Source organism: Peromyscus californicus, unplaced genomic scaffold (assembly GCF_007827085.1).
Source record: "Peromyscus californicus insignis strain IS unplaced genomic scaffold, ASM782708v3 Scaffold_22__1_contigs__length_63687245, whole genome shotgun sequence".
Taxonomy (NCBI): domain Eukaryota; kingdom Metazoa; phylum Chordata; class Mammalia; order Rodentia; family Cricetidae; genus Peromyscus; species Peromyscus californicus.
Window position 1 is genome coordinate 2,408,903 of NW_026294525.1, and position 25,658 is coordinate 2,434,560.

The 25,658-nt window shown below is 42.6% G+C and overlaps 1 protein-coding gene across 24 annotated transcripts in view; it reads left to right on the plus strand.

The window, feature by feature from the left end:
* Nucleotides 1-25,658, plus strand: part of Wdr27 (WD repeat domain 27) — a 218,310-nt gene that overhangs the window by 88,456 nt on the left and 104,196 nt on the right. For 4 of the 24 annotated variants that reach the window (XR_008221072.1, XM_052750743.1, XM_052750741.1 and 1 more), the window contains exon 25: nucleotides 5,727-5,791. The exons of 15 other annotated variants lie outside the window; for them this stretch is intronic. Coding sequence is in view for 6 of the 9 variants with exons in the window: in XM_052750743.1 (XP_052606703.1) it covers nucleotides 5,727-5,777 (51 nt within the window). In the remaining 3 variants the exon portion in view is untranslated. 5 more of the 24 variants (XM_052750745.1, XM_052750738.1, XR_008221071.1 and 2 more) reach the window with 4 other exon arrangements.

The following is a 25,658-nucleotide window of genomic DNA, read 5'->3' on the forward strand; positions in this document are numbered from 1 at the left end:
GGGGGGGGGGCTGGGGGGAAGGTGAGGGGGACGGGAGGGGGGAGAACAAGGGAATCTGTGGCTGATATGTAGAACTGAATTGTATTGCAAAATTAAAAAAAAAGAAAGAAAGCAAAGGTTTATTAACATCAGTCTGAAAGATCGTCAATCCAGAAAGCTACTGATAGACTGATAATAAAGATTGGTATAACTCTCCACCCAGCCAGATCTCTCTCCCACATCCTTCTCCAGGGTCCAGTCCCATGAGTCTTCCTGACTCTCCCCATCCATTCCTTTTCCCCAGCTTGCCATAACTAGCTCAGATCCCAAATCCAGTGCACTAGCTTTGTCTGGCCACCCTTGCCTGAACCACAACCAACCTCTAGTTTTTGGCCAGGACCCACCCTATCTACCTCCAATCTGCAGGTTTCTCACAGGCCACATGCAACCTTCCCACTCAGCCAGATCTGTCCTCATACTACAGGCTTGGCCCAGGAAGCATATTCTGCTCCCCAGCCCAGTGTCCTCTGTCCACCTGACTTGATTCTACCCAAGCCATTTTTAACCTCCAGGCCCAACCTGCCCACACATCATCTTTTCTGCCACAGTCTGCTCTATCCATATCAGACTTAGAACTGACAAAGCAAGTCCACATGCCCAGATCTCATCACAAAATTACAAATAGTGTGAAAGATCAAGCCAGTATTTAACTTCCAAACCTACCAATCCTGTAGAAATATTCGCCACTAAGAATTACATAGATGAGCTGGATGGTGGTGGCGGCGCACGCCTTTAATCCCAGCACTCAGGAGGCAGAGGCAGGCGGATCTCTGTGAGTTCAAGGCCAGCCTGGTCTACAGAGTGAGTTACAGGACAGCCAGGGCTGTACAGAGAGACCTTATCAAGACTTGAAGATAAAAATAAAGGATCCAAACCAAATAAGCAAGGAATATGAACAATTTTAAAAACACAGGGAAGGAATATGAGAAATGTGGGACACTATGAAAAAAAACAAAACAAAACTTTAAAATATAGGTATAGAGGAGGGAGAAGAAACCTAAATCAATGACATAGACAAAATCTTCAACAAGATCGTAGAAGAAAATTCCCCTCAATAAGGAAAGACACATCCATACAGATACAAGAAGCATATGGAACACCAAATAGACAAGACCAGAAAAGAAAATCCATTCCATAGCTAAAACACTAAGTATATGTAGCAAAGAGTTTTAAAAGTCACAAGAGAAAAACCAAAGTCACAAATAAAGGAAAACACATCAGAATAATGGCTGATTTCTCAATGGCAACTTTGAACAATAGAGCAAGCAATGCATTCCAAGTCCTGAAAGACTATTACAGCCAACCTGAAATAGTATACCCAGCAAAACTATCTGCCATTATTGAAGGAGAAAATTTTTATGACATAAACAACCTAAAAAATGTATATCCAACATACCAAATCAAAGGAAAATACAGGAACATTATTTCAGGCTGAAGAGAGGAAGGAACATATCAGAGAGACTATGAAAAGAAATATGATGCCATAATTCTTAAAACACAAAGTACACTGAGAATACAAACAGCTATTCAAAAAATTAACAACATAGTGGCCACAATTAACAAACATATTTCATTAATAACTTTAAATTTCAATGGCTTCAATTATCCAATCAAAAGATACAGCCTGACTGAGTGGAATATGCCTATCTGTTGTCTATAAGAAGCACATCTTATCTTTCAAGATAGACACTGGTTTAGAGTAAAAGGATGGACAAAAATACCATGGGACCAGGAAGCAAGTTATATGGGACCAGGAAGCAAGCAGTTGTCACTGTTCTAATATCTGATGAAATAGACTTCAAACTAAAACTAATCAGAAGATAAAAAGAAGGACATTCCATTTTTCTCAAGAGAGCAGTCAATTAAGAAGATATTACCATCCTAAACATACTTGCACCAAAGTCTGGGCACCCAATTTAAAAAAAAATATCTACTACTGGAATTAAAGATACAGATTAACAATCCATTAATGGTATGTTATTTCATTACTCCACTTCCTTCAGTAGACAGACCATCTGAATAAAAACAGAGAAATATCAGAATTAATTGATATCACACATCAAATTGACAGTTATCTACAGAAATTCCAGCTAAACAACAAAGAATACACATTATACTCATCAGCACATGGAAGCTCTTCTAAAATAGACCACATACTGGGACAAAGACCAAATCTTTACAAATTTAAAAATATTTAAATAACTCCTTGTATCCTATCTGACCACAATGCAATAAAAACATAAAATCGACAGCAAATGAGTCTCTAGTAAATAAAAAAACTCATGGAGATTAAACAACTCATTACCAAATGATGATGAGTCAGAGATGAAATCAAGAAAGAAATAAAAAAAAAAATTCCTAGAACTAAATGAAAAAGAAACCATAATACAACAAAACCTCTGGGATCAATAGAAAGCAGTCCTATGGGGGAAATTTATAGCTCTAAATCAGAAAGAGCACAAATAAATGACTTAATGATGCAACTCAAAAAGTTGAAAAAATAAGAACAAACCCAGTCAACAGCAAGAAATAATACAAATCAGAGCAGAAATCAATGAATTAGAAACAAAGAAAACAATACAAAGAACCAACAAGCCTAGAGCTAGCTCTTTGGGAAGATAAACAAGATGAACAGACTCTTTGTCCAACTATCCAAAAGAAAGAAAAGGACTCAAATGAACAGACTCAGAAATTTGCAGGGAAACTACAACAGACACTAAAGAAATTCAGAATATAATAAGGTAATATTTTAAAAACCTGTCCTCCATTAAGCTGGAAAACCAAAAAGAAATGGATGAATTTCTAGATTCAGCCAAACCACCAAAATTAAAGCACAGAGAAATAAAAAAGCTAAAGAGACCCATAACAAATGAGGAGATTGAAACAGTAATAAAAAGCTTTGCAGCTGAAAAAAAAAGGAGGTAGGGTGAGAGGATTTTTATCAGATATTCAAAAATCTACAGCCAGTCATTTTTAATTCATTAAAAAAAATAGAAACAGAAGGACCACTCCCAAACTCCTTTTACATAGCCAGTATCACTGTAGTACCCAAGTCAGGTAAAGACACAACAACAAAAAAGAATACTACAGAACAATATTCCTGATGAACATAGACTCAAAAATGCTCCATAAAATATTTGCAAACAGAATATAGACATATATCAAAAAGATTATACACCATGAACAGGTTGGCTATATATTTAAATGCAGGGATGATTCAGCATACACAAATCAATAAATGATAATATGTCACATAAATGGACTTAAAGATAAAAATCACATGATCATCTCAGTAGACAGAGAAAAAATCTTTGACAAAATCCAACACGCCTTATGATAAAAGTTCTAGATAGAGTAGGGCTAGAGGGAACATACCTCAACATAATAAAAAGCTATATACAAGAAACCCATAGCCACCATCATCCTAAAAAAAGCTTGTAGCTATCCCATTGAAGTCAGGAATAAGACAAGGATGTCCAGTACCCCCACTCCTTTTCAATGTTGTACTTAAGTACTAGTTGGAACAATAAGACAAAAAAATTCAAAGAAAAAAAATTCAAATAGGGAAAGAAGAAGTCAAACTATCCCTATTTTCAGATGACATGATACTAGACGTTAGAGTTCCTAAAAATTCTATCAGAAAACTTCTAGAAACAATAAACAAATTCAGCAGTGTGGCAGGATACAAATGAACTTGTACAGATCAATAGCTTTTCTATACACCAACAGCAAACACACAGAGAAGGAGATTATGGATGGATGGATGGAGCCAAAAGAGATTGAGTGAGGTAATTCAGACCCAGTCTGGTTTTCTGAGTCATCCCCACTCACTTGTGGTTGTGATTTGCATGGAATATCTTCTTTCCATTTCAATTTATTCGTGGTTTTGTATCTAAAATGAGTTTCTTGTAGACAGCATATAGGTGGATCACTTGTTCTAATCCATTCTTCCAATCTCTACCTTTTTTTGTTGTTGCAGAATTCAATCTACTTGCATTTATGGTAATTATAGATAAGGAGGGAGGTTATTTCTGTACTTTCCTCACATAGTTTTTAGCTTTCCCCCTCACCTTTCTCGCATGTGTTCTTCCTTTGTCAATTCTTGTAATAAAATGGTTCAGAGTATTTCCTTTTGTGTATATATTATAGATACTGTCTTTGTAGAGATTACATTTAACCTCTTAAAGTTGAAACTTTTGAATTTTATTTATACTAAATTAACTTCAATAACATACAAAACTATGCTTTTTCTATCACTTCTACTCCTGCCTTTTACAGCTTGTTTAATTTTTTTTATTTTGCAGAATATATCCATGCCATAATGAACATGTGGAGGTCAGAGAACAGCTTTGTGGAGTCTGTTCTCTCCTTCCACCTTTACGTGGGTTCCTGAGATTGAGCTCAGGTTGTCAACCTTGAGCATCTCACTGACCTTCTTTCAGTTATTAAAATTAAAAGTGACAATGTTATGTATACAGTGTGTCCATCAAAATATAAGCCAATAATAATTTTAAAATTCACTTGCTTCTTAAATTATGTATGAAAATGTGGAGTTGCAAATCCAAGTTACAATATTAATTTTTTGACACTAATAATTTCTTAATAATGTGTTTGTCCCTTAAAAATAGTTACTAAGGGCCTGGAGAAATGGCTCAGGGGTTAAGAATTCTGATTGCTCTTCCAGAGGACTTGGATTCAGTACCTATACAATGGGGCACAACCACCTGTAACTCCAGTCCCCGGGAATCTGACACCCTCTTCTGGCCTCCATGACACTGCATTCATGTGGTGCACAGACATACATGCAGGCAAAACACCCATACACATAGAAATAGTCTCCAAAATTATAGGGTTCTATTACTGTAAACTTAATTTAATAGTTGCTCATATATTTACCTTTATTGTGACCTTTATCCTCACATGGCTTTGAGTCTATGTTTAAAGTCTTTTTACTTTACCTGTAAGTGGGTTCCCTCCAGCATTTCTACAGGACAGGTCTAGTGGTAATGAACTCCCTTGGTCTTTCCTTATCTGGGAAGTCTCAATTTCCCCATCACGACTCCAGCGTGTTTACTAGATACAGGACTCTCACTTGATAGAGGCCTTTTCTTTTAATCTCTTTAGTCTGTCACCCACTGAGAGTGCCCTGTCTGTCTGTCTCTGGGATTCAGCCTGGTTTGGGCTTTTGAGATTGACTACATCATGGATGAGTGAGAATCTCTTTCAGTTCATCTTGGGAGCTTGTTGAGCACAGATATTTATATATCTTTTATTAATCTTGGAATATTTTTGTGCCAGTATTTCTTTAAATATTCTCCTTGATTCCTTTCTTCTTGTCCTAAAAGTCCTGCAGGTACATGGTGGTCTGCTTGACAATGTCCCATGGGTCCTGTGATCTCCATTTCTTTTTCTTTTTGTGGAGATAAGATCTTGTCACCCAGGCTTCCCTTAAACTCAGAAATCTAAGGTCAAAGCATTTTGGATTCTAAAGCATCAGTGGAATGTATCTGGGACTAATGAAGTATATGTATCACACTATTGCAATAGATCTTACTAATTTAATGAATTTTTCTCTTTGATTTGAAACATTACAAATAATGTGTAAACTTTGTGGCCACTTTTCTCATTGGTTACTCAGTAAATGAAAAATGATTCGTCATAATATGGTACTCTACTTTGTATTACAGCTTACCACTGCCACCTTGGATGGGAAACTTCAGCTGTTTGTGGTTGAGTGATGGCTGACCTGCTGGTAAGAATACAGGAAGAAATGAGAAAGAATTCATGGTTTAGCCATTGAGGCAGATGGGACAGTTTTTACAGGAGGCACGTGTTGGATTCCCCTTCTGTAGGACTCACCCTCATCTGAGCTTCCCTTCTCTTAAGAAAACCCTCTTAGAAACAATGGAAATAATAGCCCATCTGTGCTGGTATTCTTCAATAAAGATGAGCCCATGTCTGTTTCATGGTTGTAGCTGGAGAGGAGGTAGAGAGGGATAAAGACAAAAAGGTAGGGGCATGAAGCAGCACCTGACACTACAGAAGCCAGCTCATCTTATTCTGCACTCTGTGTGTTTTTGCTTTACGCCTGCCACTATGGCAGTTGCACTTGAGGGTGCAAGGTGGCAAGGATGCCATGGCCCTATGCTGTTTACCTTGATGTCCCTCCTTGATCTCTTCAGGATGAGCAAGGCCCAGGGGACAGAAGATGGATGGACAGCCATACTCATTCTGGTCTTCTCAGTCTCTGATGAGAGGTTCTTATGATTCCTTTGGTATTTGAAAGATAAAATGATTCATATTCTGGGGAATATGTCATGGGTTTGCTCAACATTGGCACATCCATGTGTTTGAAGACATCAAAGCAAGAATGTGGTCGTGGTCCCAAGCCTGGCCACAGAGGGATTTGGCCCAGACCTTCTGGAATAAGCAATTTTTGTTCTTTTTTCCCATTCCCTTGAAAGGCTTTCTTTGCAGATGTGGGCCTCATTCTTTTCACCCAGTTTAAAGAGACTACTCTGCATTCCAGGCCTGTTTGGGGAGGGAGCTGGCCTTTCCTGTATAGCATGGCCATTTTCTGTGCTGTGCATGTAATAGGTGGCTAGTGGAGAAAAGACAAAGTGTGCATACAGGCTCAGGTGTTATGGGTCTCAGGGACACATAGGCCACAAGGGACAGACCCTCCAGAAGTACATTCTCAGTATTAGGATGAAACTGAACTATTGGCATGTTGGTTCCTGACCACATTTTGCACCACAGAAATCTCTCATTTGAACATGTTCTTAAAAAAAAAAAATGACCCTAAAACCCTGCCTTCACTGCCCCTATTCTTTTCTCTTTTATGTCTTTTATTCCCTTTTTCATTACTGGCCAAAGTTTACTCATATTCTAACTAGGATCAACTTACTTTGGTTTGTTTCCTCTGTGTAAGTTCCCCTGTTATTCCTGACTTTGCTGTGGCATTGGCTTCACTGTGCCCTGAGCCCTGAGCTCATGGCAGCTGCCAGCACCAGAGAGGTGGAGAAAGCTCCACATACCATAGGGGGGTTTCTTTTTGGTAGAAGTTTTTTGAGTAGGTGACAGTTTGTGGTAGCTGTTGAGACTCTTGGTCCCTTGGGGTGTGAGACCTCAGGTTATCTCCCACTTACTGATGCCCAAGTATTACTAATCTACTTACTGCATGCCCTTGAATTCGTAAACAACATGTTTAAAAAACTGATAGTTCAGTGCCCCCTTTTTCTTGTTCGTGATGACATCATAGATTCCAGAAGGAAAAGAGCTGAATGGAAACAGCACAGGTAGCTCAGAAGACAAAGGGACAAACTTGGCCAACCGTGGAAGGGGGTGTCTGCTGTTTTTGAAGTTGATCAGAAAACTGAATATGGGTGGAAAAGATGGTCACTCATGGGGGACAACCAAAGCAAGAAGGCAGTGAAACCAATGATGAAGACAAGATGGCTGTACCTGGGCCTCGACCAGGGAGTCTGCAGAGGGCATATAGCTGTCTTGCACTGATTATTTTATGACCCTTGACATTAATTTTTTAAAGTTACATTCATAGAAGGTTATATTCTCCCTTTGGATCTTGGAAAAGAGGATCAACTTACCTCTTTCTAAACATGAACTGAGGAGACCTGGCATTCACTGTACTGGAGCTATGCAGCCTCTTAGACAGTCCCACCGAGGTAGGCACCAGTTGGTCCATAGTATTTAGAGGGCTGGGGCAGAAAACATCTTTCTGATGAGGACAAGCAACTCCTCTGTCCTTTACCTGGTGTGTTAGGTGGGATCAGAGATGACAAGCCACAACTCAGAAGTCTCCACATGACTGTAGTGTCCCACAGGGGACAGCCACGATGCCTACAGAGCCTGGACCTTTGAGGTCACCAGGCCTGTTGCCCTTTGAATTACGACAGAAGCTGTTCACAAGAGGAGCTTCAAGTTGAGTTGCTGTGTGCTAACACCGCAGCAACTGGGACTCCTCTCCTCCAGTAGAGCAGTGTGCCTAAGACTCTGCCCCTCCTCAGCCTTTGTGAGGACTTGATTTCCTGGAGGAGCTATCACTTCAGACTGGTGTCAAGGACCACTGCTCAGATTTTTCTCTAAGTGTAAAAAAGAAGAGATGCTGATGAGTGTAAATTCTGGAAAAAAAGGTGTTAAGGGAAAATAAAATGTATTGATGCAAATTCAAGTTTAAATTACTGAGTTAGTACTACCCTAAACACTCAAACACCATTTCAACTTTGAATTAGGTAATGACTGCCTATTTCTCATTCTGTGTGTTCAAATACCATTGCAGTTTTATGTAGGTAATCTTGTGGTTTGAATCTGAACTATCTCCACAAGATAATGTTTTTGAATATTTGTTTCTAGGTGTAAGCACTATTTGGGAGAAATGTGGAACCTTTAGGAGATAGGGCTTAGCTCTTTGGTTACTAGGGTCAGTGTGCTGGCTAGTTTTATGTCAACTTGACACAAGCTAGAGTTATCCGAAAGGAGGGAACCTTGATTGACAAGATGCCTTCTGCCACCGACTGGCCCACCGGGGGGTACCACGACCGTAGGGAGACCAGAGCTTGGGTAGTCAGGAAGGCAAGGATTCGGCGAATGACAGACAGACAACACACTCAGAAGTGGTTTGAATCTGCTGCAATTTTACTTCTGTAAATCAGTAGTTTATATACAGAAAAGAAAACTATCAAGTCCTACAAGGAACAACAAGAGCTTGGCAATAATTCAGTTACATCATCTTTAAAAAAACAGCAAGCACACAATTATTAATCGGCGCTAGACATATCCCTTCACCCACAAGAACTTTATGACCCAAAGAGCAGTCTGTGTTTTTTAAACTTAGTACAGTCCCTAGACTTGTGTAGGCTTCTTGCAGCTGTGTCCTTCATCTTTATCTCAGCCGCTCACTAGTTTATTATGCACTTCTACTTTTCTGGTTCTCATGACCCACTTAGTCAGTTTGGATGCTGCAGATCCTCCCTAAGTCTTTCTTTAGTTCTTTTCCCACATATCTGTTTTAATATAAAACCTTTTTACCTGCTAGAATATGGACTCTTGTACTTTTACTCCTGTAAGGGGAAGGGGTTCTGCTGTAGTCCTTAAGTTTTCCATATTGAACTTCCTCAATGGAGGGGCCCATCATCTGTCTCCTATGAGATAAGGTTTTCTGTCATAAATCACTTTAGTTGGGATTCCTAAAGGATTCCTAGTGGGTGAGTGTTCATTCCCTAGAACTGCCTGAACTATTATACTTTCTATCATCTAGCGGCTTGGGGTCTTTAAGGAATAGCTCATTCTGCTATATCTAAATAAGGTCCATGTCCAGCTTCCCCTCTCCTCCATAGTTCACAACCCAAGCATTCATTAATTTTGGTTGTGTTTTATAGATTAATTAGAACATTATCAGAAAAGCAGTTATACAGAACCCATAGCCCAGAGAGCTCATGATCTGTGAAGCACGTCTCCTTCGAGAAGGAGGCATAACACGGGCACTCTGCCAGGGACCTCCAGGGAGCTTAGTCCCGTGGGACACGTATCTCTCGTCTGCTATTATTGACATAATTGTTTATGTCACACGGACAGCACTGGAGTTGGTGTGGCAGCCTTCATGCGATCCGGTTGTGAGGCATTTTCTTAGATTTTTCTTTTGCCTCAACAATTTCAAATGTGAGCTTTCTCGGGAAGTCCCTGGAGTGTGTCCAGATCCTTTGTATGCATTATCCTTTGTGTTAGGCAACAAGTATGACTGGAAACAAGAGAGAAAACAAGTGGCCTTTATAGAAAGGATGCGTGAACTTCAGACTGTAGTAAACTGCAGACGCCGGTTACCATCTGTCTGGTTTGTGCAGGATGTGTCTTCTGTATCCGTGGTGCTGTACGGCAGTTCCCAGTGCCACACACTCAGCACAAACTGCCAGGAAACCAACAGTCTTACAAGCTAAAGCCTTGGAAACAAATACAGGTTGTAGGCGAACTCGTCTACTAATTGACCAGAAGTTTGTAACCTAAGCTTTCACTCCTGTCATCTGGGCTTAGGGCTGATCTTCGGTGTGGGTTAGGAAATCACATGAAAATAGGAAAAGTAGATGTCTGGGGAGAAGGATCTAGAGCTTTCCTGATCCTTTATTGTGCCATGGCCACTGAAGGAAGGTGCCATACCCAGGACTACTCTAAACTCTGCCATGGATTGCTTCTTCCACGTCTAGTTACGCTCTGGCTTCTCTGCCTACTGTAAGCCGTGAGTCCAGCTGAGCTGCTAGGCTAGGGTTGGCCCAGTCTTACGCTGGTCTCTCCCCAGTGGCTGCAGTAGAATTGGTGGGACTGCTTGTAACAGGCACCCAGGAATGCCCTCGAGGACACTGCACTAGTAAGGTCAAAATCGGTGCTCATCTCCTTTTTCCTTGCTACTCATTAGCGTCCCAGTGCTGGATTCTTGTGATAGTTCAGGTGAACACTCTAAGCTAGGCCCATCACCTGTCCCCTCTAGCAAGCTCCATTATCCACTCATAAACAAGCTGTGCCTGAAGCCTCCAGGGTACTTGGCCCTGAGCTGTTCCTCCGTGCCTTCCTGAGGACCAGCCCTAGTTTTAGTCTGTGTCACCCTCTACAGGACTACCACTCTGTCGCCTAAACCATTTCATGTGGATTGGCTCACATTTTAAGAGCATGCTCGCATTTTAAGAGCACAGGTCCTACACTGCCACATGTCAGCTTTGACATGATGAAGTACCCAACTTCTGCTGTGTGCTCACGTTGCAGTGACCCAGGAGGCTGTGGTGTGCTGTGAGGTTCTAATGCCTGCCAACGTTTATAATAATAACACTTTTTCCCTTTGAAAACCATTCCTAATTTTTCATGTTATAATTAACATTGATACCATCTGAATGGTGCTGTCCGTACATGACCCGGACACCAGAATTACTTGGTTCGTTACCATCAAACTGTACCTTGGACACCCCTGCTTCTTCGCACTGTGCTGTCTGGCAGGTAAAAGCTTCAGCCATGATTTTATATTCAGAAAATTTTGTTTAGTGTGACTATATAAAAGTAATATTTGAATTAATGTTATCTTGTCATTTTTACTGTGATACATAGTAGCAAATCCTTTATTTACTTTTACCATTTCTTGCATCAGATGCTCTGAAGTAGAGTTTCCCTCTGGTATTTCCATCTACCCTTCTCCACTTCCTTTTCGTGGCCTTTGAGACTTTAATTAGCCACTTGTCTAATTTAGTGGAACTTTATATTGAACTATTGTCTTCGAAGACATTTAAAGCATTATTTATATCTGAGGACAAAAAGATAAAAGTATTTTATTAAAAAAATATTGTAGTATCTTTTATAATCAAAATTGGTTTATCAGAATTTGTTTATGTCTTTACCAGTGTGTTTCTATATGTGCATTCATGTGTGTGAACCTAGTTGCGTTGGTGCCACAGTGTGTGTGGAAGTCAGATGAAAACCTTGAGCGTCAGTCCTTGCCTTATACTTCATTGAAAATAGGATCTCTGTGTTGTTTTTCCACTGCATATACCACTCTAGCTGGCCCAGGAAATTACAGAATTATCAAATGAATTTAAGAGGTCAGTTGTGAGGTGACGCATTTTATAGCCAAAGTTGAGGCCTCGCACATTGTGGGCTGACTTCCATGTCTGCAGGTAAGGTGGAGGGGGATGTAGAACATGCCCTTTGTGTGATACTGTTAAAGATGCACAGACAGGACAAGACAAGATATATCCAGCCATGCAGACTGTCCAGTCGTGACAGAGGCCACCTCCAGTCCAGCAGACTGAACAGTGAACGCGCTCCAGCAAGAAATACCATTTCACTGGCACATTTAAGGACTGTGCGTGCTAGTTTTTGTCAACTTGACACCAGTCTGGAAAGAGGGGGCCTCAGCTGAGGAATTGCCTCCATCCACTTGTCATATGGGCATGTCTGTGGAATGTTTTCATGAGTAATGATTGGTGTGGGAGGGCCCAGCCCACTATGGCCAGAGCTACTCCTGGGCAGGTGGACCTGGGTTTTATAGGAAAGAAAGCTGAGCAAGCCTTGAGCAGCAAGGCAGTTATCAGTAGTTCCTCCATGGTTTCTGCACCGACTTCCCTAAATGACTGTGTCAGAACATAGAAACCAAATAAGCCCTTTCCTCCCTGTTGCTTTTGGTCAGTATCATAGCAACAGAGAGGCAAACTATGACAAGGACCACATTGCACACAATTCAAACATGTTAAGTTACAAAGACAAAATGTGTAAATTTGAAGCAAAAATTCCAACTCTAGAAAAATTCATTTGGTTTCCTGTGCATGTAGATTGTGGTCCTGATGAAGAAGAGAGTAAAGGAACACCTGAGTGTTCTCCTCTCTTTTGAAATACAGATTTTTCATAGTTCAATTCCAATTTGAGGTTTCAAAAGCTCACACCAGACGCAGTGTGTCTGTCTGTCTGTGTCCCCAGCTCCCTGCTGGGCTGGAGCATGCCAGCTGGAGCTCATGCAGAGCTTCCTTCCCACAGTGCCTCTTCATGCATAGGGAAGGGCCAGAGCTCTTGTCTGTTTCATCCTGTTAGTAACAGAGCCAGTTCCCTAAGCAGTCACTTCCCACTGTGAAGCTGGGTTACTGCCCACCTGCTCAACACTTGCTTGCTTCCACCCAAAGGAAGAGGGTCTGGGCTCTAGCTATCACATCAGCTGCCAGGTTCCACAGGACCACCTGCAGCTGCAGCTGCCAGAGTCCTGCAGTGGGGGACACCCAGGAATAGGCAGGTGCTCCCACAGACATAAAGCCTCTCCACACATTCCACAATTCTGTGTCACCCTGGAGTTCTAGTCTAGTCCAGAGGAAGTGTTCCCGGGCAATGGCTGCCCTTGTTTTTAGTTTTCCGTTTGTAGTGATAGTAGCATCCAGGATTTATGTTGTTGTGGAGCCTGTCGTTGCTACCCATTCAGCTCTCCCGAAACCCAAACTTACCAGTTATTAAGCCTATGTCACAGTTATAGAAACCGAAGCTTTTGCTTATGGTCTAGTTGTTAGTACTGTACCAGGAATTGCTCTCCTGAAGTGGGGCCCATGGCCCAGGCTCATGATCACTGCTTAGCAGGGAAGGCCCAGGGAAGCCTCCCAACCATTGATGGACTCTACAGCAGAGAGGGGCTGAAGCCCAGAGGAGACCTTTCTTCTTTAAGAAAGATGTAGGCAACCAAGGTAGAAGACTTAAGAAATGTATCTACAGCTGTCATTCACGTGCAACCAGGTCATACCCTTTTGTGGCAAGCTTGTTGGTTTCCCCCTCATCCAGGACTGAGTGGCTGTGTGGGCATACCTTTGTCAGCATTTACTTTTGCATAAGACATTGCTAGAACACAAAGCAGGCTTGGGGGCCAGGTGCTGTCTGGGGATACATAGCCATGAGTGGTTCTGCAGCCTGGGTGCTGCATCTCTGGTTCATAGCTTGGGTAGTCTGAGGTCTGTGATAGGTGAGTCTACAATACCAATGCCCATGATGACACTCCTACTTACACAGAGACAGATATGCTCTGGAAGCTAGAACTGATGTATTCTTAAAGAGTTTGTCTTAGTCACTGTTTTGTTGCTGTGAAGAGACACCATGACCAAGCCAAGTCTTATAAAAGAAAGCGTTTAACGGGCGGGCTTTCTTACAGTTTCAAAGGTAGTCCATTATCATCATGACAGGGAGCATAGCAGCATACAGGCAGGTGCTGGAGCAGTAGCTAAGTGTGTCAACTCCTGATACACACACACACACACACACACACACACACACACACACACACACACACACACCCACAGAGACAGACAGACAGACACAAACAGACATTGGGTCTGGTGTGAGCTTTTGAAACCTCAAAGCTTACTCCCAGTGACACACCTCCTCCAGCAAGGCCATACCTCCCAATCTTTCTAATCCTTTCAAATACTGCCATTCCTTGTTAACTAAGCATTCAAATATATGAGCCCATCGGGGCCATTCTTATTCAAACCATGACAGAACTCATCCTTAATTGATGCATGAGCCTGAGATGACAGCAGGAAGGCAGCTTAAGAGGTTTGTTGTACAGTTTGACATTTGCTCAACACATTCATTTCATTGTGAGCCTCATTTATTGAAGCTCCAACTCCAGCAGAAACTAGGGTCAATGGTTGAGCAGTGTATGCATACATTGCCATGCACCCGTCTGGATGTGGCCATGGCAAGAATCCCCATTCCATACAATCACCAACCTTCACTGGTAATGAAGTTGGGCCTCAAGAGTTCTATATAACCCCACATGTGACATTACAAGGCCAGAAGACCCTGAGGCTATTTGCCCTCTGTACCTCCAAGGACAGATTCTGGGCCATCATGGAGGCTTCTGTGGGAGGCAGCTGCCTCTCTGCTGTGGAGCATTGAGGCTACAGGGAGCTGCCTTCTAGTGTGTGTCCTTGGGATGTTTAGCTATGTTCTGATTCTAACAGCTGTGGACACTGATACAGTGTGCACTTGATGGATGGTGGAGAAGAGTACCTAATTCTCCTGAAGTCTGAGGGGCAGAGGTTCAGTAGCACAATTACACTCTTAAATACCAGGAAGAACCATGGCTATCATAACTTATATTATGAAAGTATATAACACAAGTAGGAATGATATAACAATAACACAACTAGCTCACAAAGATCAATCAAGTTGAGAAACTCTTTTGGCATGAAGTTGTATGCTGCCTCTGCTGACATCCATGTATATAGCTTGTGTTAAGTGCAGCAGAGATGCCTTGGCAGTAGCCTCAGAGATGTCCTAGATGGTCAAAATCCAGCCCCATCTTCAGATGTCTTTGAGAGTGGTCTTTAGATATGGGTCCACTGAAGATACCATTTTCCATGAGAGAGTAACACTGAACCAGAGTCACTGAAAATCCTGTCATCTCCCAAGATGTCACCAAACACTGAGGGTGAGGAGCTCCAGGATGGCCACACAGTATGAGGTGGGATCTAGGTACCTTCTCTGAATTGAGTGAGCTGGTTTCTGAATGAGCCCCTGAAGGACATGGTGTACCAGCGCACGGTGAGCACCAAGGGATGTCATAGACAACACTCACAGTAGATAAAGAGGCTGGCATCAGAGCACCTGGCTCAGAAACACATAGAATGGCCTGCTGCAAAGAGTCAAGTGGTGTAGAAGGGTGGGCATTTTGGGCCAAAGGAAGGGTGGCACGTGAGGACTGCACAGTGTGGTACTACGAGGAATCCAGGGAGGATGGTGGACACATGCAGCTATCATACAGGGGAGAGGAAAGAGGTCAGCAGAGCAGGACAGAGGAAGAGGAAGAAAGGAATGTCTGGTTTGGATTGTAAGTCTTTGCCATATGTTCATATGTTGAAAACTTGGTCTCAAGAGCATCAGTGCTCAGAGGTGAGGCCTTTGAGAAAATTATTGGATCAGAAGGGCTCTGATCTCATCAGTGGATTAATTCTGACTTCATGGGATGTTGGAAGTAGGTCATCAGGGATGTGAATTTTAAAGTGATATTTTGACATTAGGGTGTGATTTCTCTCCCAGACCTCTTCCCATCTCTCTCTCCCTCTCTCCTTTCCTCACCCTCTCCTCCTCCTTTGTATCTCATCTTTCTTGCCCAGCCGCCCTGAGGTGTGTGTCTTCGCTCCACCATACACTTCCCGCCATGATGTCTGTCTTACCTCAGGCCCCAAACAATGGAGTCAATGGACCATGTACTGAGACCTCTGAAAACATGAGCCAAGTCTGCCTTCCCCCCTTTAAGTTGATTTCCTCAGGTGTTTTGTCACAGGGACTAAAAGCTGATTGGCATAAAGATACACAGGAGAGACCCAAGAGGGAAAGAGGATGCAGATAAGGAGGCTCTTTGAACTGTAGTTATCCAGCCTGGAGCAGTCATAGGACCCAAGTAGCAATGGCCCATTCATGTATAATACAGCTGGAAAATGACAAATAATATGCAAGAAAGTCTATGGCATCATCTCTGCAGAAGAACACCAGAACCAGTGTGTGTGTGTGTGTGTGTGTGTGTGTGTGTGTGTGTGTGTGTGTGTGTGTGTGTTTGTGTATGGTGGAGGGGTAGGATAGTCCTCATAGGTACAGGGCAGGAGATGGGTACACCCAAAGAACCCCATTGTCCATTTCGTGATGTGGACTCAAAAGACACTTTTGAAGATGAGTATTTGGTGGGATTCCAAGTTAATAAATTCCCCATCTTGCCGGGTGGTGGTGGCACACGCCTTTAATCCCAGCACTCGGGAGGCAGAGCCAGGTGGATCTCTGTGAGTTCGAGGCCAGCCTGGTCTATAGAGTGAGATCCAGGACAGGCAACAAAACTACACAGAGAAACCCTGTCTCAAAAAACAAACAAACAATCAAACAAACAAACAAACAAATTTCCCGCCTCTAGGCTCCTTTCTCGATGCTGTCAGCCTATTGCTTCTTGCACTGAATGTGCCATTCAGATCTTGGCTAGAGTCCCCCCAGTGCTCTGTTGCTCCAGGCAGCCAGCCCTCATCACTGACTCGCAGCTGGACACAGCCCTTGAGTAAGGGTGTGTTGATGTCACCTGTCAGAGGAGGTCCAGTCACCAGAGTAACTGTCTTGTTCTTGTGACAGAAAGCAACAGTGTGGGCTTCTCAGTGTGACTCTGTAAACGTGGATGCTGGAGGGCAGAGGGATGATTCTGTATCCTGATCAGACACTTCCGTATTTGCCTGCTCAGATTCTTGGGGAATGGAGGAACCATGATTCCGGGGTCACAGCTGTGCACACTATCTGGGCTGTGAGACCAAACAGGAGGCCTGAGACACTGAGAGGTTTCTGTTTGTGTGAGGATGGTAGTGTGGGAATCTCACAGAAGCCTTTCTGCCTCACTCACCAGAGGAGAATGAGAATTAAGGCCAATACTTATCTTCTCCTTTGTATTTTGCCAGAAAAATCTGTCTTCATTATGAGAGAGGCTTAGCTTCTTCCTTCTTGCCCTGAAGGATTTTTATTTCAAGATAAAGCGAGCAGCAAAGCTAGTTACTTTACATATTTTCAGGAATAAAAACTTAAAAAAAGTCATTTTTTTTCTTTTCTTTTCTTTTTTTTTTTGTTGGAGCTGAGGACCAAACCCAGAGCCTTGCTCTTGCTAGGAAAGTGCTCTACCACTGGGCTAAATCCTCAACCCCTGTCATTTTTTAAATTAAAATATTTTTCCTTTATTAATTTTTTGAGAGTATAATATATTTACATCATTTTTCAATTCTCTTTCTTCCAAACTCTCCCATATACTCCTTGCTCTCCTTCAAATTTATGACCTCTTTTTACACACATTCTCTCTCTCTCTCTCTCTCTCTCTCTCTCTCTCTCTCTCTCTCTCTCTCTCATACACACACACACACACACACACACACACACACACACACACACACACAAACACACAAACACACACACACTCCTAAATACATAGGTACAGCCTGCCCTGTCTGTATAATGTTATTTGTATGTATGTTTTCAGGACTGACCATCTAGTAATGGCTAACCAGTTGGTGTGCTCTTCCCTGAGGAAGACTAGTTTTGTCCACTCTCAGCATCCCTTAGTTACCTGTGGTTCTTTGTGAAGGACTGAAGCCTCATGGGCTTTATCTGTCCATGTTACATGTCTGCTGTTGTTGTCCTTGTTCAGCTCATGTTTAGGCAGTCATGTTGGTGAGATTTTAATGGATGTACTTTTGACATTTCTATGAGACATAATCTCACAGCAAACTCCCCAATCCTCTGGCTTTTACAGTCTTACCAGCACCAGCACCACCACCAGCACCACCACCAGCACCAGGACCACCACTACCACCCTTTAGCAGTGATCCCTGAGCCTTAGGTGCATTTTGACTGGTTGTGGTTTTCTGTATTGTTTCTGTTGCAGAGGAAAATTTCCTTTATGAGGGGTGAGGACTATATGTATCTGTAGATGTAAGAATGGATATTAAGAATGTAGTGAGGGATTATCCTAGGTTAGTAAAATGACAGTCATAGGCTCTCCTCCAAGATCCATGACTTCACCAGTCCCAGGTAGCTGGCTAGGTTTCCAGTACCAGGCATGATTTTTCTCATGTTGATCAGGTTGTAAGTTGAACTAAAGAGCTGTTGGTTACTGTCTTAGTTAGGGTTTCTATGGGTTTTTTTCCTCTTTGGGGCCCAGCACCCAGCTCCCAAATAAATACATGGAGACTTATTCTTACTTATGAATTCCTGGCCTTAGCTTGGCTTGTTTCTAGCCAGTTTTTCTAACTTAACCCATTTCTCTTCTTTTATGTTTTGCCTCTGAGCTTTTTACCTTTCTTTGTAATGTATATCTTTCTTTACTTCTTACTCCATGGATGGCTGTGTGGCTGGGTGGCTGTCCCCTGGCACCCTCCTCTCCTCCTTTTCTTGACCCCTTCTCCTCTTTTTACTGTTCTCTTGAACCTAGATTTCTCCTCCTATTCATTCTCTCTGCCTGACAGCCCCACCTATGTCTCTCTCCTGCATAGCCATTGACCATTTAGCTCTTTATTAGACCAATTGAGTATCTTAGACAGGCAAAGTAACACAGCTTTACAGAGTTAAACAAACGCAAAATAAAAGAATGCAAGAAATCTTTGCATCATTAAATAAATATTCCACAGCATAAATGAAAGTCACATACCTTAAACTAATATTCCACAGCAGGTTTCTATTGCTGTGAAGAGACACCATGACCATGGCAACTCTTATAAAGGAAAACGTTTAATTGAGGTGGTGGCTCACAGTTTCAGAAGTTCCGTCCTTATCATCATGGCAGAGGGTGGCAGCATGCAGGCAGACATGGTACTGGAGAAGTAGCTGAAAGTCTTACATCTTGTAGGTAGCAAGAAATGGACTCTGTCACACTGAGCATAGCTTAAGCAAAAGAGACCTCAAAGCCTGCCCCCCCCATAGTGACACACTTCCTTCAACAAAGTCACACCGACTTCAGCAAGGCCACACCTCCCAATAGTGTCATTCCCTATGGGCTCGTGGGGTCCAATTACATTCACACTACCAGAGTTAACACCAAGGTAAGCATGGCACGACTTCACTCTTTGGGTTATTGTGCCATGCTGGTCGTTGTTGTGGTTCATAATCATCGTACCTATGAAGAAAACATAGGCAGTATCTTACGTAATAGAGATGTAGGAAAGGACTTTCTGAATAGGACTCCATTTACCCAAGGATTAAGGCCAACAGTTGACAAGTAGAACTGCATAAAACTAAAAAGAAATTCTGCATAGCTAAAGAAACAATCAACCTGAAGAGGAAGCCTACAGAATGGATCGAATCTTTGCTAGCTCTACAACTGACAGAGCATTAATATTATCCACAATATATAAAGGACTCAAAAAAATTTTAAAAATGAATGATCCATTAAAAAATGGGTATGGTACTATAACAGTGAGTTCTCAAAAGAAGAAAAAAATGGCTAAGATATCTAAATGTTCAACATCTAAATGTTCCCTAGCAATTAAAGAAATGCAAATTTTAAAAACCTCAGATTTCATCTTACCCCAGTCAGAATGGCAGAGATCAACAAAACAGCCAGTGCTGAATAGTGGACAGAATATAGGGAAAGGGGAACCCTCATCCACTGAGCCCTTAGTTACTCTTGGTAGATTTACAAACTGGTCTAGCTGTGCTTGATGGTGTGACATACCTGAGGTCTCCGATCATTGTGTTCTCACAGGCCCAGAACCCAGAACACTTGCTTCCAAGGCATGTTCAACTTCCTGTTAAAGACTTGGCTGACAATCACACTTCCCTTGATTTGTTCGGTTTTCAGTTTGTATTTCCTGAGAGCTGACATTTGGTCTCCTCCTCAGGAACTATTCACAGGACATTTTATGTATGATGATGTGAATGCCTTCGTCAGGCAACACTCACTCCAGTCCAAGCAGAGTTCTCTGCTGTGATGACAAAACAGCATTTTGTCCATCATAATCTGGGGTATAATATCAAGAAGCATGCCTTGTAATCGACTTTCCCAACTACTCTGTGTGCTTTACAGATGATGGTGAAATAACGTGTCAGAGATTTAGAGCTGTAAGCTGGGAGAGTTTATTAGAGTTGGCAACCGAGGGAACAAAATAATTATTTTAAAAACACGGTGCCACTCACCCCACCTATTCTTCCTGTCAGCCTCACGTCTACACATTTTAGCTGTTCTTTCCTTGGGGTTCGGGTCCCTCTCCTGGCTCTTGACAGAGGTGCCTCTGTGGCTAATAGTGTGTGAGTGCGTTCATGCGTGCATATGTGTGTGTGTGTGTGTGTGTGTGTGTGTGTGTGTGTGTGTGTGTGTGTTCACAGCCTTCACAATGGGACCTCACTCAGATCCCCTTTGGGAGGTAGGAGAATTGGGGTTATGTCTGGAATCTTTGGCTTTTTTTGCTTGTTTGTTTATGGAAGGAAACCCAAGGCAATATTACAGAAGCTGATTCAGTAGGTGGGCGGCATGGGGAACCCCGGGTGCTCCTTTGGCTTTGTCTCACTGCATTGATAGTGTTGTGTTGTTGCCGTGGGGTGACTGTTGTTTCTGAGCTTACATGAGTGTGCTGTCAGGAGACTCAGTTGTGCTGCTCACCAACAGCAAGTTTAGGTCTGTTTCCCACGGTCAGCCAGCTGAGCTCAGATGGAGAAATCTCAATTAAAGGGACAGGGTGTGAAAGCTATCACCGCACAGACTGTGATGTCCAGAGTGGTGGCTGCAGATCTGGGTTACAGACCTTCTCACAGCCTGTGGAGTCCCCGCTCTCTCCTGCTTCCCGCTGCTTGGTTTCACAGACGGCTTCCCTCCTCCTGACCCTGCCATCAGTTTCTGTCCTCACACACATGTGTGTGAACACACATGACAAGAAACTCGAGAACACGGTGAGGTTCCATGCATACATGTCCAGGTACCCACAGCATGTGTTAGGAGGCCATGGGTACGAGAGAGTATGTGGCTACAAGAGCTCACGCCTGTGCTCGCCTGCCCTTCCAAAGCCAGCACTGGGATAGAAGCAGAAAAGCCATGTCATGGAGCCATCATAGCCTGCCAAACCTAGGGAACAACACTGTCCAGCCGAGGGGGGGGGCGGTGCAAGCAACACAGGACTAAGATGATCCCTCTGTCATCAAGAGGAGCAGGGTAGAGGGTCAGGGAGCCATGACCTGCACCCAGCACATGACTCTGCCACTGTTAGTGAGGGTCAGGGTGCCCTGGCGTGTTTACCATCCTTGGGACCTCTGTCTAGCCCTCTTTCGAATGACTCAAAGCACGTGTGGGTGAAAGAATGTGGATTCCACATGTCAGTGGGTCTGCCAGGCATTTAAATACTAAAACTCATGAAATCAGAAATTCAAAGCGGGGACAAGGCTGGTTAATTCCACGTGTTCCTTTTGTGTGGTGTTTGTAAATATTTCATAGACATGCCACATTGTTAAGTGCTGCTTTTCTAGACATTTATCGCTTAAGACCCAGGTCTGGGTCAAGAGGTATTCCAGACAGAAACTTCCACTTGTTGGGGAAGTGTATGTGCCAGATGTGAGAGAGAGAGAGTGGAATTTGTCCACGAATACAAGGGCCACAGGTTCCAGAAGTACTGCCCCTGATGGACAGGTCAGGAAGAAGTTCTTCCTCTCCTGAACTGTTTCACAGTGACACCACCATTCACCATTCACCATCCCGCGCATGTCAGTAGCCATCCCTGCCCAGCGTTTGTAAGGAGTGGGCACATCTGTGTCCCTATCACACCTCATTCTCCTTTGACTCATTGTTCCTCAACTCCCACACACAGCTCCAAGATGCCTTCTTGGTATCGGTGAACATAGGTAGGACAGGGGGGTCTCAGTAAAAGCTGTGGAAAGGGTTGTGTGTTAACAGAGACCTGAGTGTGGTTATTAAAGTGAATGACGCTGAGCCAGTACTTCCTGTCGAGACAGAAGAAGCTCAAAGGCCTGCTGGAGAAACTTCCGTGGTGGTAAGGGGCAAGTCAGGATCCCAGACCCCACATTTTACTTTGCTTTCCAAAAAGAGTTTGTAAGTTAAGAATGAAGAAAAAACATGAGCACGGTTTATATGGATATACTATGTTGGTAAAGCTAAGGGAAGACATATATAGACCCTAGGGTCTTTTAAAATAATTGATAAATAGGCTTCATTTACCTAAATGTAAACATGAGCTTCCTCCTGTGACATTGGTAAACAGTTGAAAGTTCTCTGCAGCCTGTAGTCAGTCATTAAAATCAGCTCTTAAATGTTTGGGGTTTGTTTGCATTACATTCCTAAAGCAAGCAGCTGGGGTACAAGGGTAGCTAGTGGCCCTGGATTTTCCTGCTGGAATCAGAAAAGTCACTTGTTGAGGTGATGATGCCCTCCAGGAAGGCAAGATGTTTCCTTCTTTTCAAAATAGGTTATGGCAGGAAAATGGTTCACAAACGAGGATATGCCGTGCTTAGTCCTTTAAATATGTCACATTTAAAAAATAATCTAGCCTCGTACACAATTCCTTGAGAGACAGAGAGCCTGTTCACTCCTGAGTAGAGCAGGGGTCTCCACTTGCCTCTCTCCCCTTCCGAGCACATGGCCAGCAGCCAGCACACCTGTGTGTTTCTCCTCAGTGTGGACAACCAATAAGATGTGACCGGTTTTTCAATAACTGAGGTTTCAGACAAAACTGATACACAGTAAACTGTACCCATAATGATAAATATATGAAAAAGCGGGGACTGGTGTGGTTTCAGCCTATTCCCCGAGATTCATTAGTACTGAGAGACTCCACTACTAAATGTCCCCAGAGCAGCTTCGTCTCACAGAAGAAGGTACGAGGTGGGTGCCAGGAGCCAGGGATGAAGAGGAACGAGTGAGAGGCTAGGGAGGGACTGAGGTGTAGTGACATTAGCTGCACGTTGTACAGATGTACTTAACACCACTAAACTGTGCACTTAAGTATTATATTTTATTTGTATTTTAATTGTAATAAAAAAATTGAAAAAATTACAGGAATGCCACAGCATTGAAGAGCCTCAGCAATATTATAAAGAAGCCAGATACCACACACACACACACACACACACACACACACACACACACACACACACACACGGCCTCATTTTATTTTATTTGTAGGGAATGTCTAGAAGAGGCAGATCTAGGGACAGGGCGTTTCATGTTAGGGCTTACAGGGAATTGTTGCTAAAGATATAGGACACGGGGTTTCCTTTGTGGGTGTGAAAAGAGCCCCCATCCTAGACAGCAATCATACATTCTGCATCATGAGCTCCACTTTATAGTGGACTTTGATGAACTGATTGATATATGTATGCATGGATGGATTGAGACTGAATGCCGCTCTGCAGCCCCTGTGGCCTTGAATTTGGAGTGATCTTTGCACCTCAGCCTCCCCAGGGCTAGTATTACAGGCATGAGTGTCATGATAGGCTTAAGGTTGTACTTTAAATGGTTTAATTAAGAACTTTGTGTGATACATGTATTTCACTTTAACTTTCAGAATTAAAGTAATTTAAAAAATAAAAACGTGAAAATCTTCTCTGGATCTTACTCAGTAGCAAATTATTGAAGGCCCATTTCCCATCTCTTAGCCAAATGAAATCCCAGCTTATTGCAGAGGCCAAAGGCACTAATGGCCTAGTTAGCCAGTGTGGGAAATGGAGGTTAAGTTGGCAAGTTCAGGCCCAGGCACTCAGTTTTAGGGCTGCGTTGTTCACAGTGTCATCTGCTCACCTCTCATAAAAAGGTAATTATTTTTAATTCTGCTGGTTATACAGACCTGGATACAAATGTTCTTACCAGAAGGTATTTTGAGAAATAATCCTTATGAAAAATGTCATTAAGATGGGTGGATGGAAATATAAGTTTCTAAGTTCTTTGCTACTCATTATTCAACCTAGCTCAAAAGCTTTTTAGAGAATAAATTCTACGTCTGAGGCTTGTCTCCTGGAAGGTTGTATTTTGTAGAGTTTCTCTTCTTACCTTCATCTAGTCCAGCTCTGGGCAGACTTCTGTCATCTGGCAAAATACTTGCGGAGAACCATTTCTCAAGTCAGGTCTTCTGAAAAATTAGTGCTCTACTCAAAGTTGACTAGTCGCAATAAAAGTAAATCAAAGCCCGCATTAATATAGCCTGTCCTCATTCTGGTTAGCATCTGGATATATCACTGCGTTCTTTCATGTCAGATGGGCTTAGCCAGTGTGTAAGTAGCTCCTGGGAAAATAGGTTATACTTTTAATATATACTTTTAATAGCTAAAAGGAAGATTAAAGGAAACAACATCTACAATGCTAAAATGAAGTCTTTAAAGACAGTGGTAGTAGTTCTACTAAGTTATATTAGTTGGAAAGTTATTTAAAATGATGAGAATCCCATTTCAATCTTAAGCTTTTTAGTAGGTCATTAGCCAGGAGTATGTAACCCAATATCTTATTAAGAAGTTTTGAATGTGTTTTTTAATTTCTTGTGATAACAATTGAAACATCAGTGTTCAGAGGGCATGGCTGGTAAGGTTCTGTTTTGTTGTGGGCTGTGATCAAGTATTCCAAGTGTGCTCAGGCTGCACCCAAGAACTGCAAGTGGCAGCTGCCCTTGTCTTAGCTCCCTGACTCTTTGATTACTCTATTTCTCAATATGGATAAACATCAGCTTAAAAGTGGCAGCTACCCGTTGTCTTAGCTTCCAAACTCTTCGGTCCTTCTATTTCTCAGTAGAGATAAACATTAATTTACTTCTTCTACTGCAAAGAAATGGATGTAATTTCCAGAAGATGAAGAAAGAGATGCTATTCAAAGTATCACAAAAACACGAAGAGATTCTACTTACAATGTTAGCATATACACATTTCTAGTTTTGCAAGGTTCAGTTGCAAATCTGAAACCCTTTCAGTTCACTCGGACTTAAGAGATTACCAGATGTGGAAAAACGAATGTACAGCCCAAACACAAGACAGAGTCTTCCATTTTCTGCAGTTTGTATAGTCCAAGGAAGCAAAATATTTTCCACTTTGTAAAATATTTAAGGCCGCTAGGGGAGAAGTGCTGGCTCCCCTGCTGGCACAGAGAGGCTCTGCTCACCACATGGAAAATGCATCCGGAGACCAGATTTTTCCAGAAGTAACTCAGCGGGCGCTGGGCTCTGGACTCCAGCTGCTAACATCAGCAGTCTCAGGAGTGACTGGCCATCTTACAACCTGCCAAGCCCCCGAAACTGCATGAGGATGAGGGAATAGGCCTTCTCTCTACACAGAGACCCATTTACAGGAGTGGCGTGCCTTCCCCATTCCCTCCTTAAGCTGGCACTTGAACGTTTTTGGGTTGGTGAGAAAAATAAGACAAAGCAGCTTTCTCTTCAGGCCACATTCAGTGCAGATCAGAATCTTGGGAAGGGAAGGGGTGATTCACTTATTGGTTCCAGTTTTGATTAGAAAATCTGGTTCATGTGTTTATTCAAATATTTGTGGATTTGTTGGCCAAGCCACAATGCTGACCCTGACACATACGTCGCAGTGACTTAGGAGCATAGGTTTCCAAGGATTTTCCTGGTTCTGCTCTGAGCTCCACAGGTTCCTAG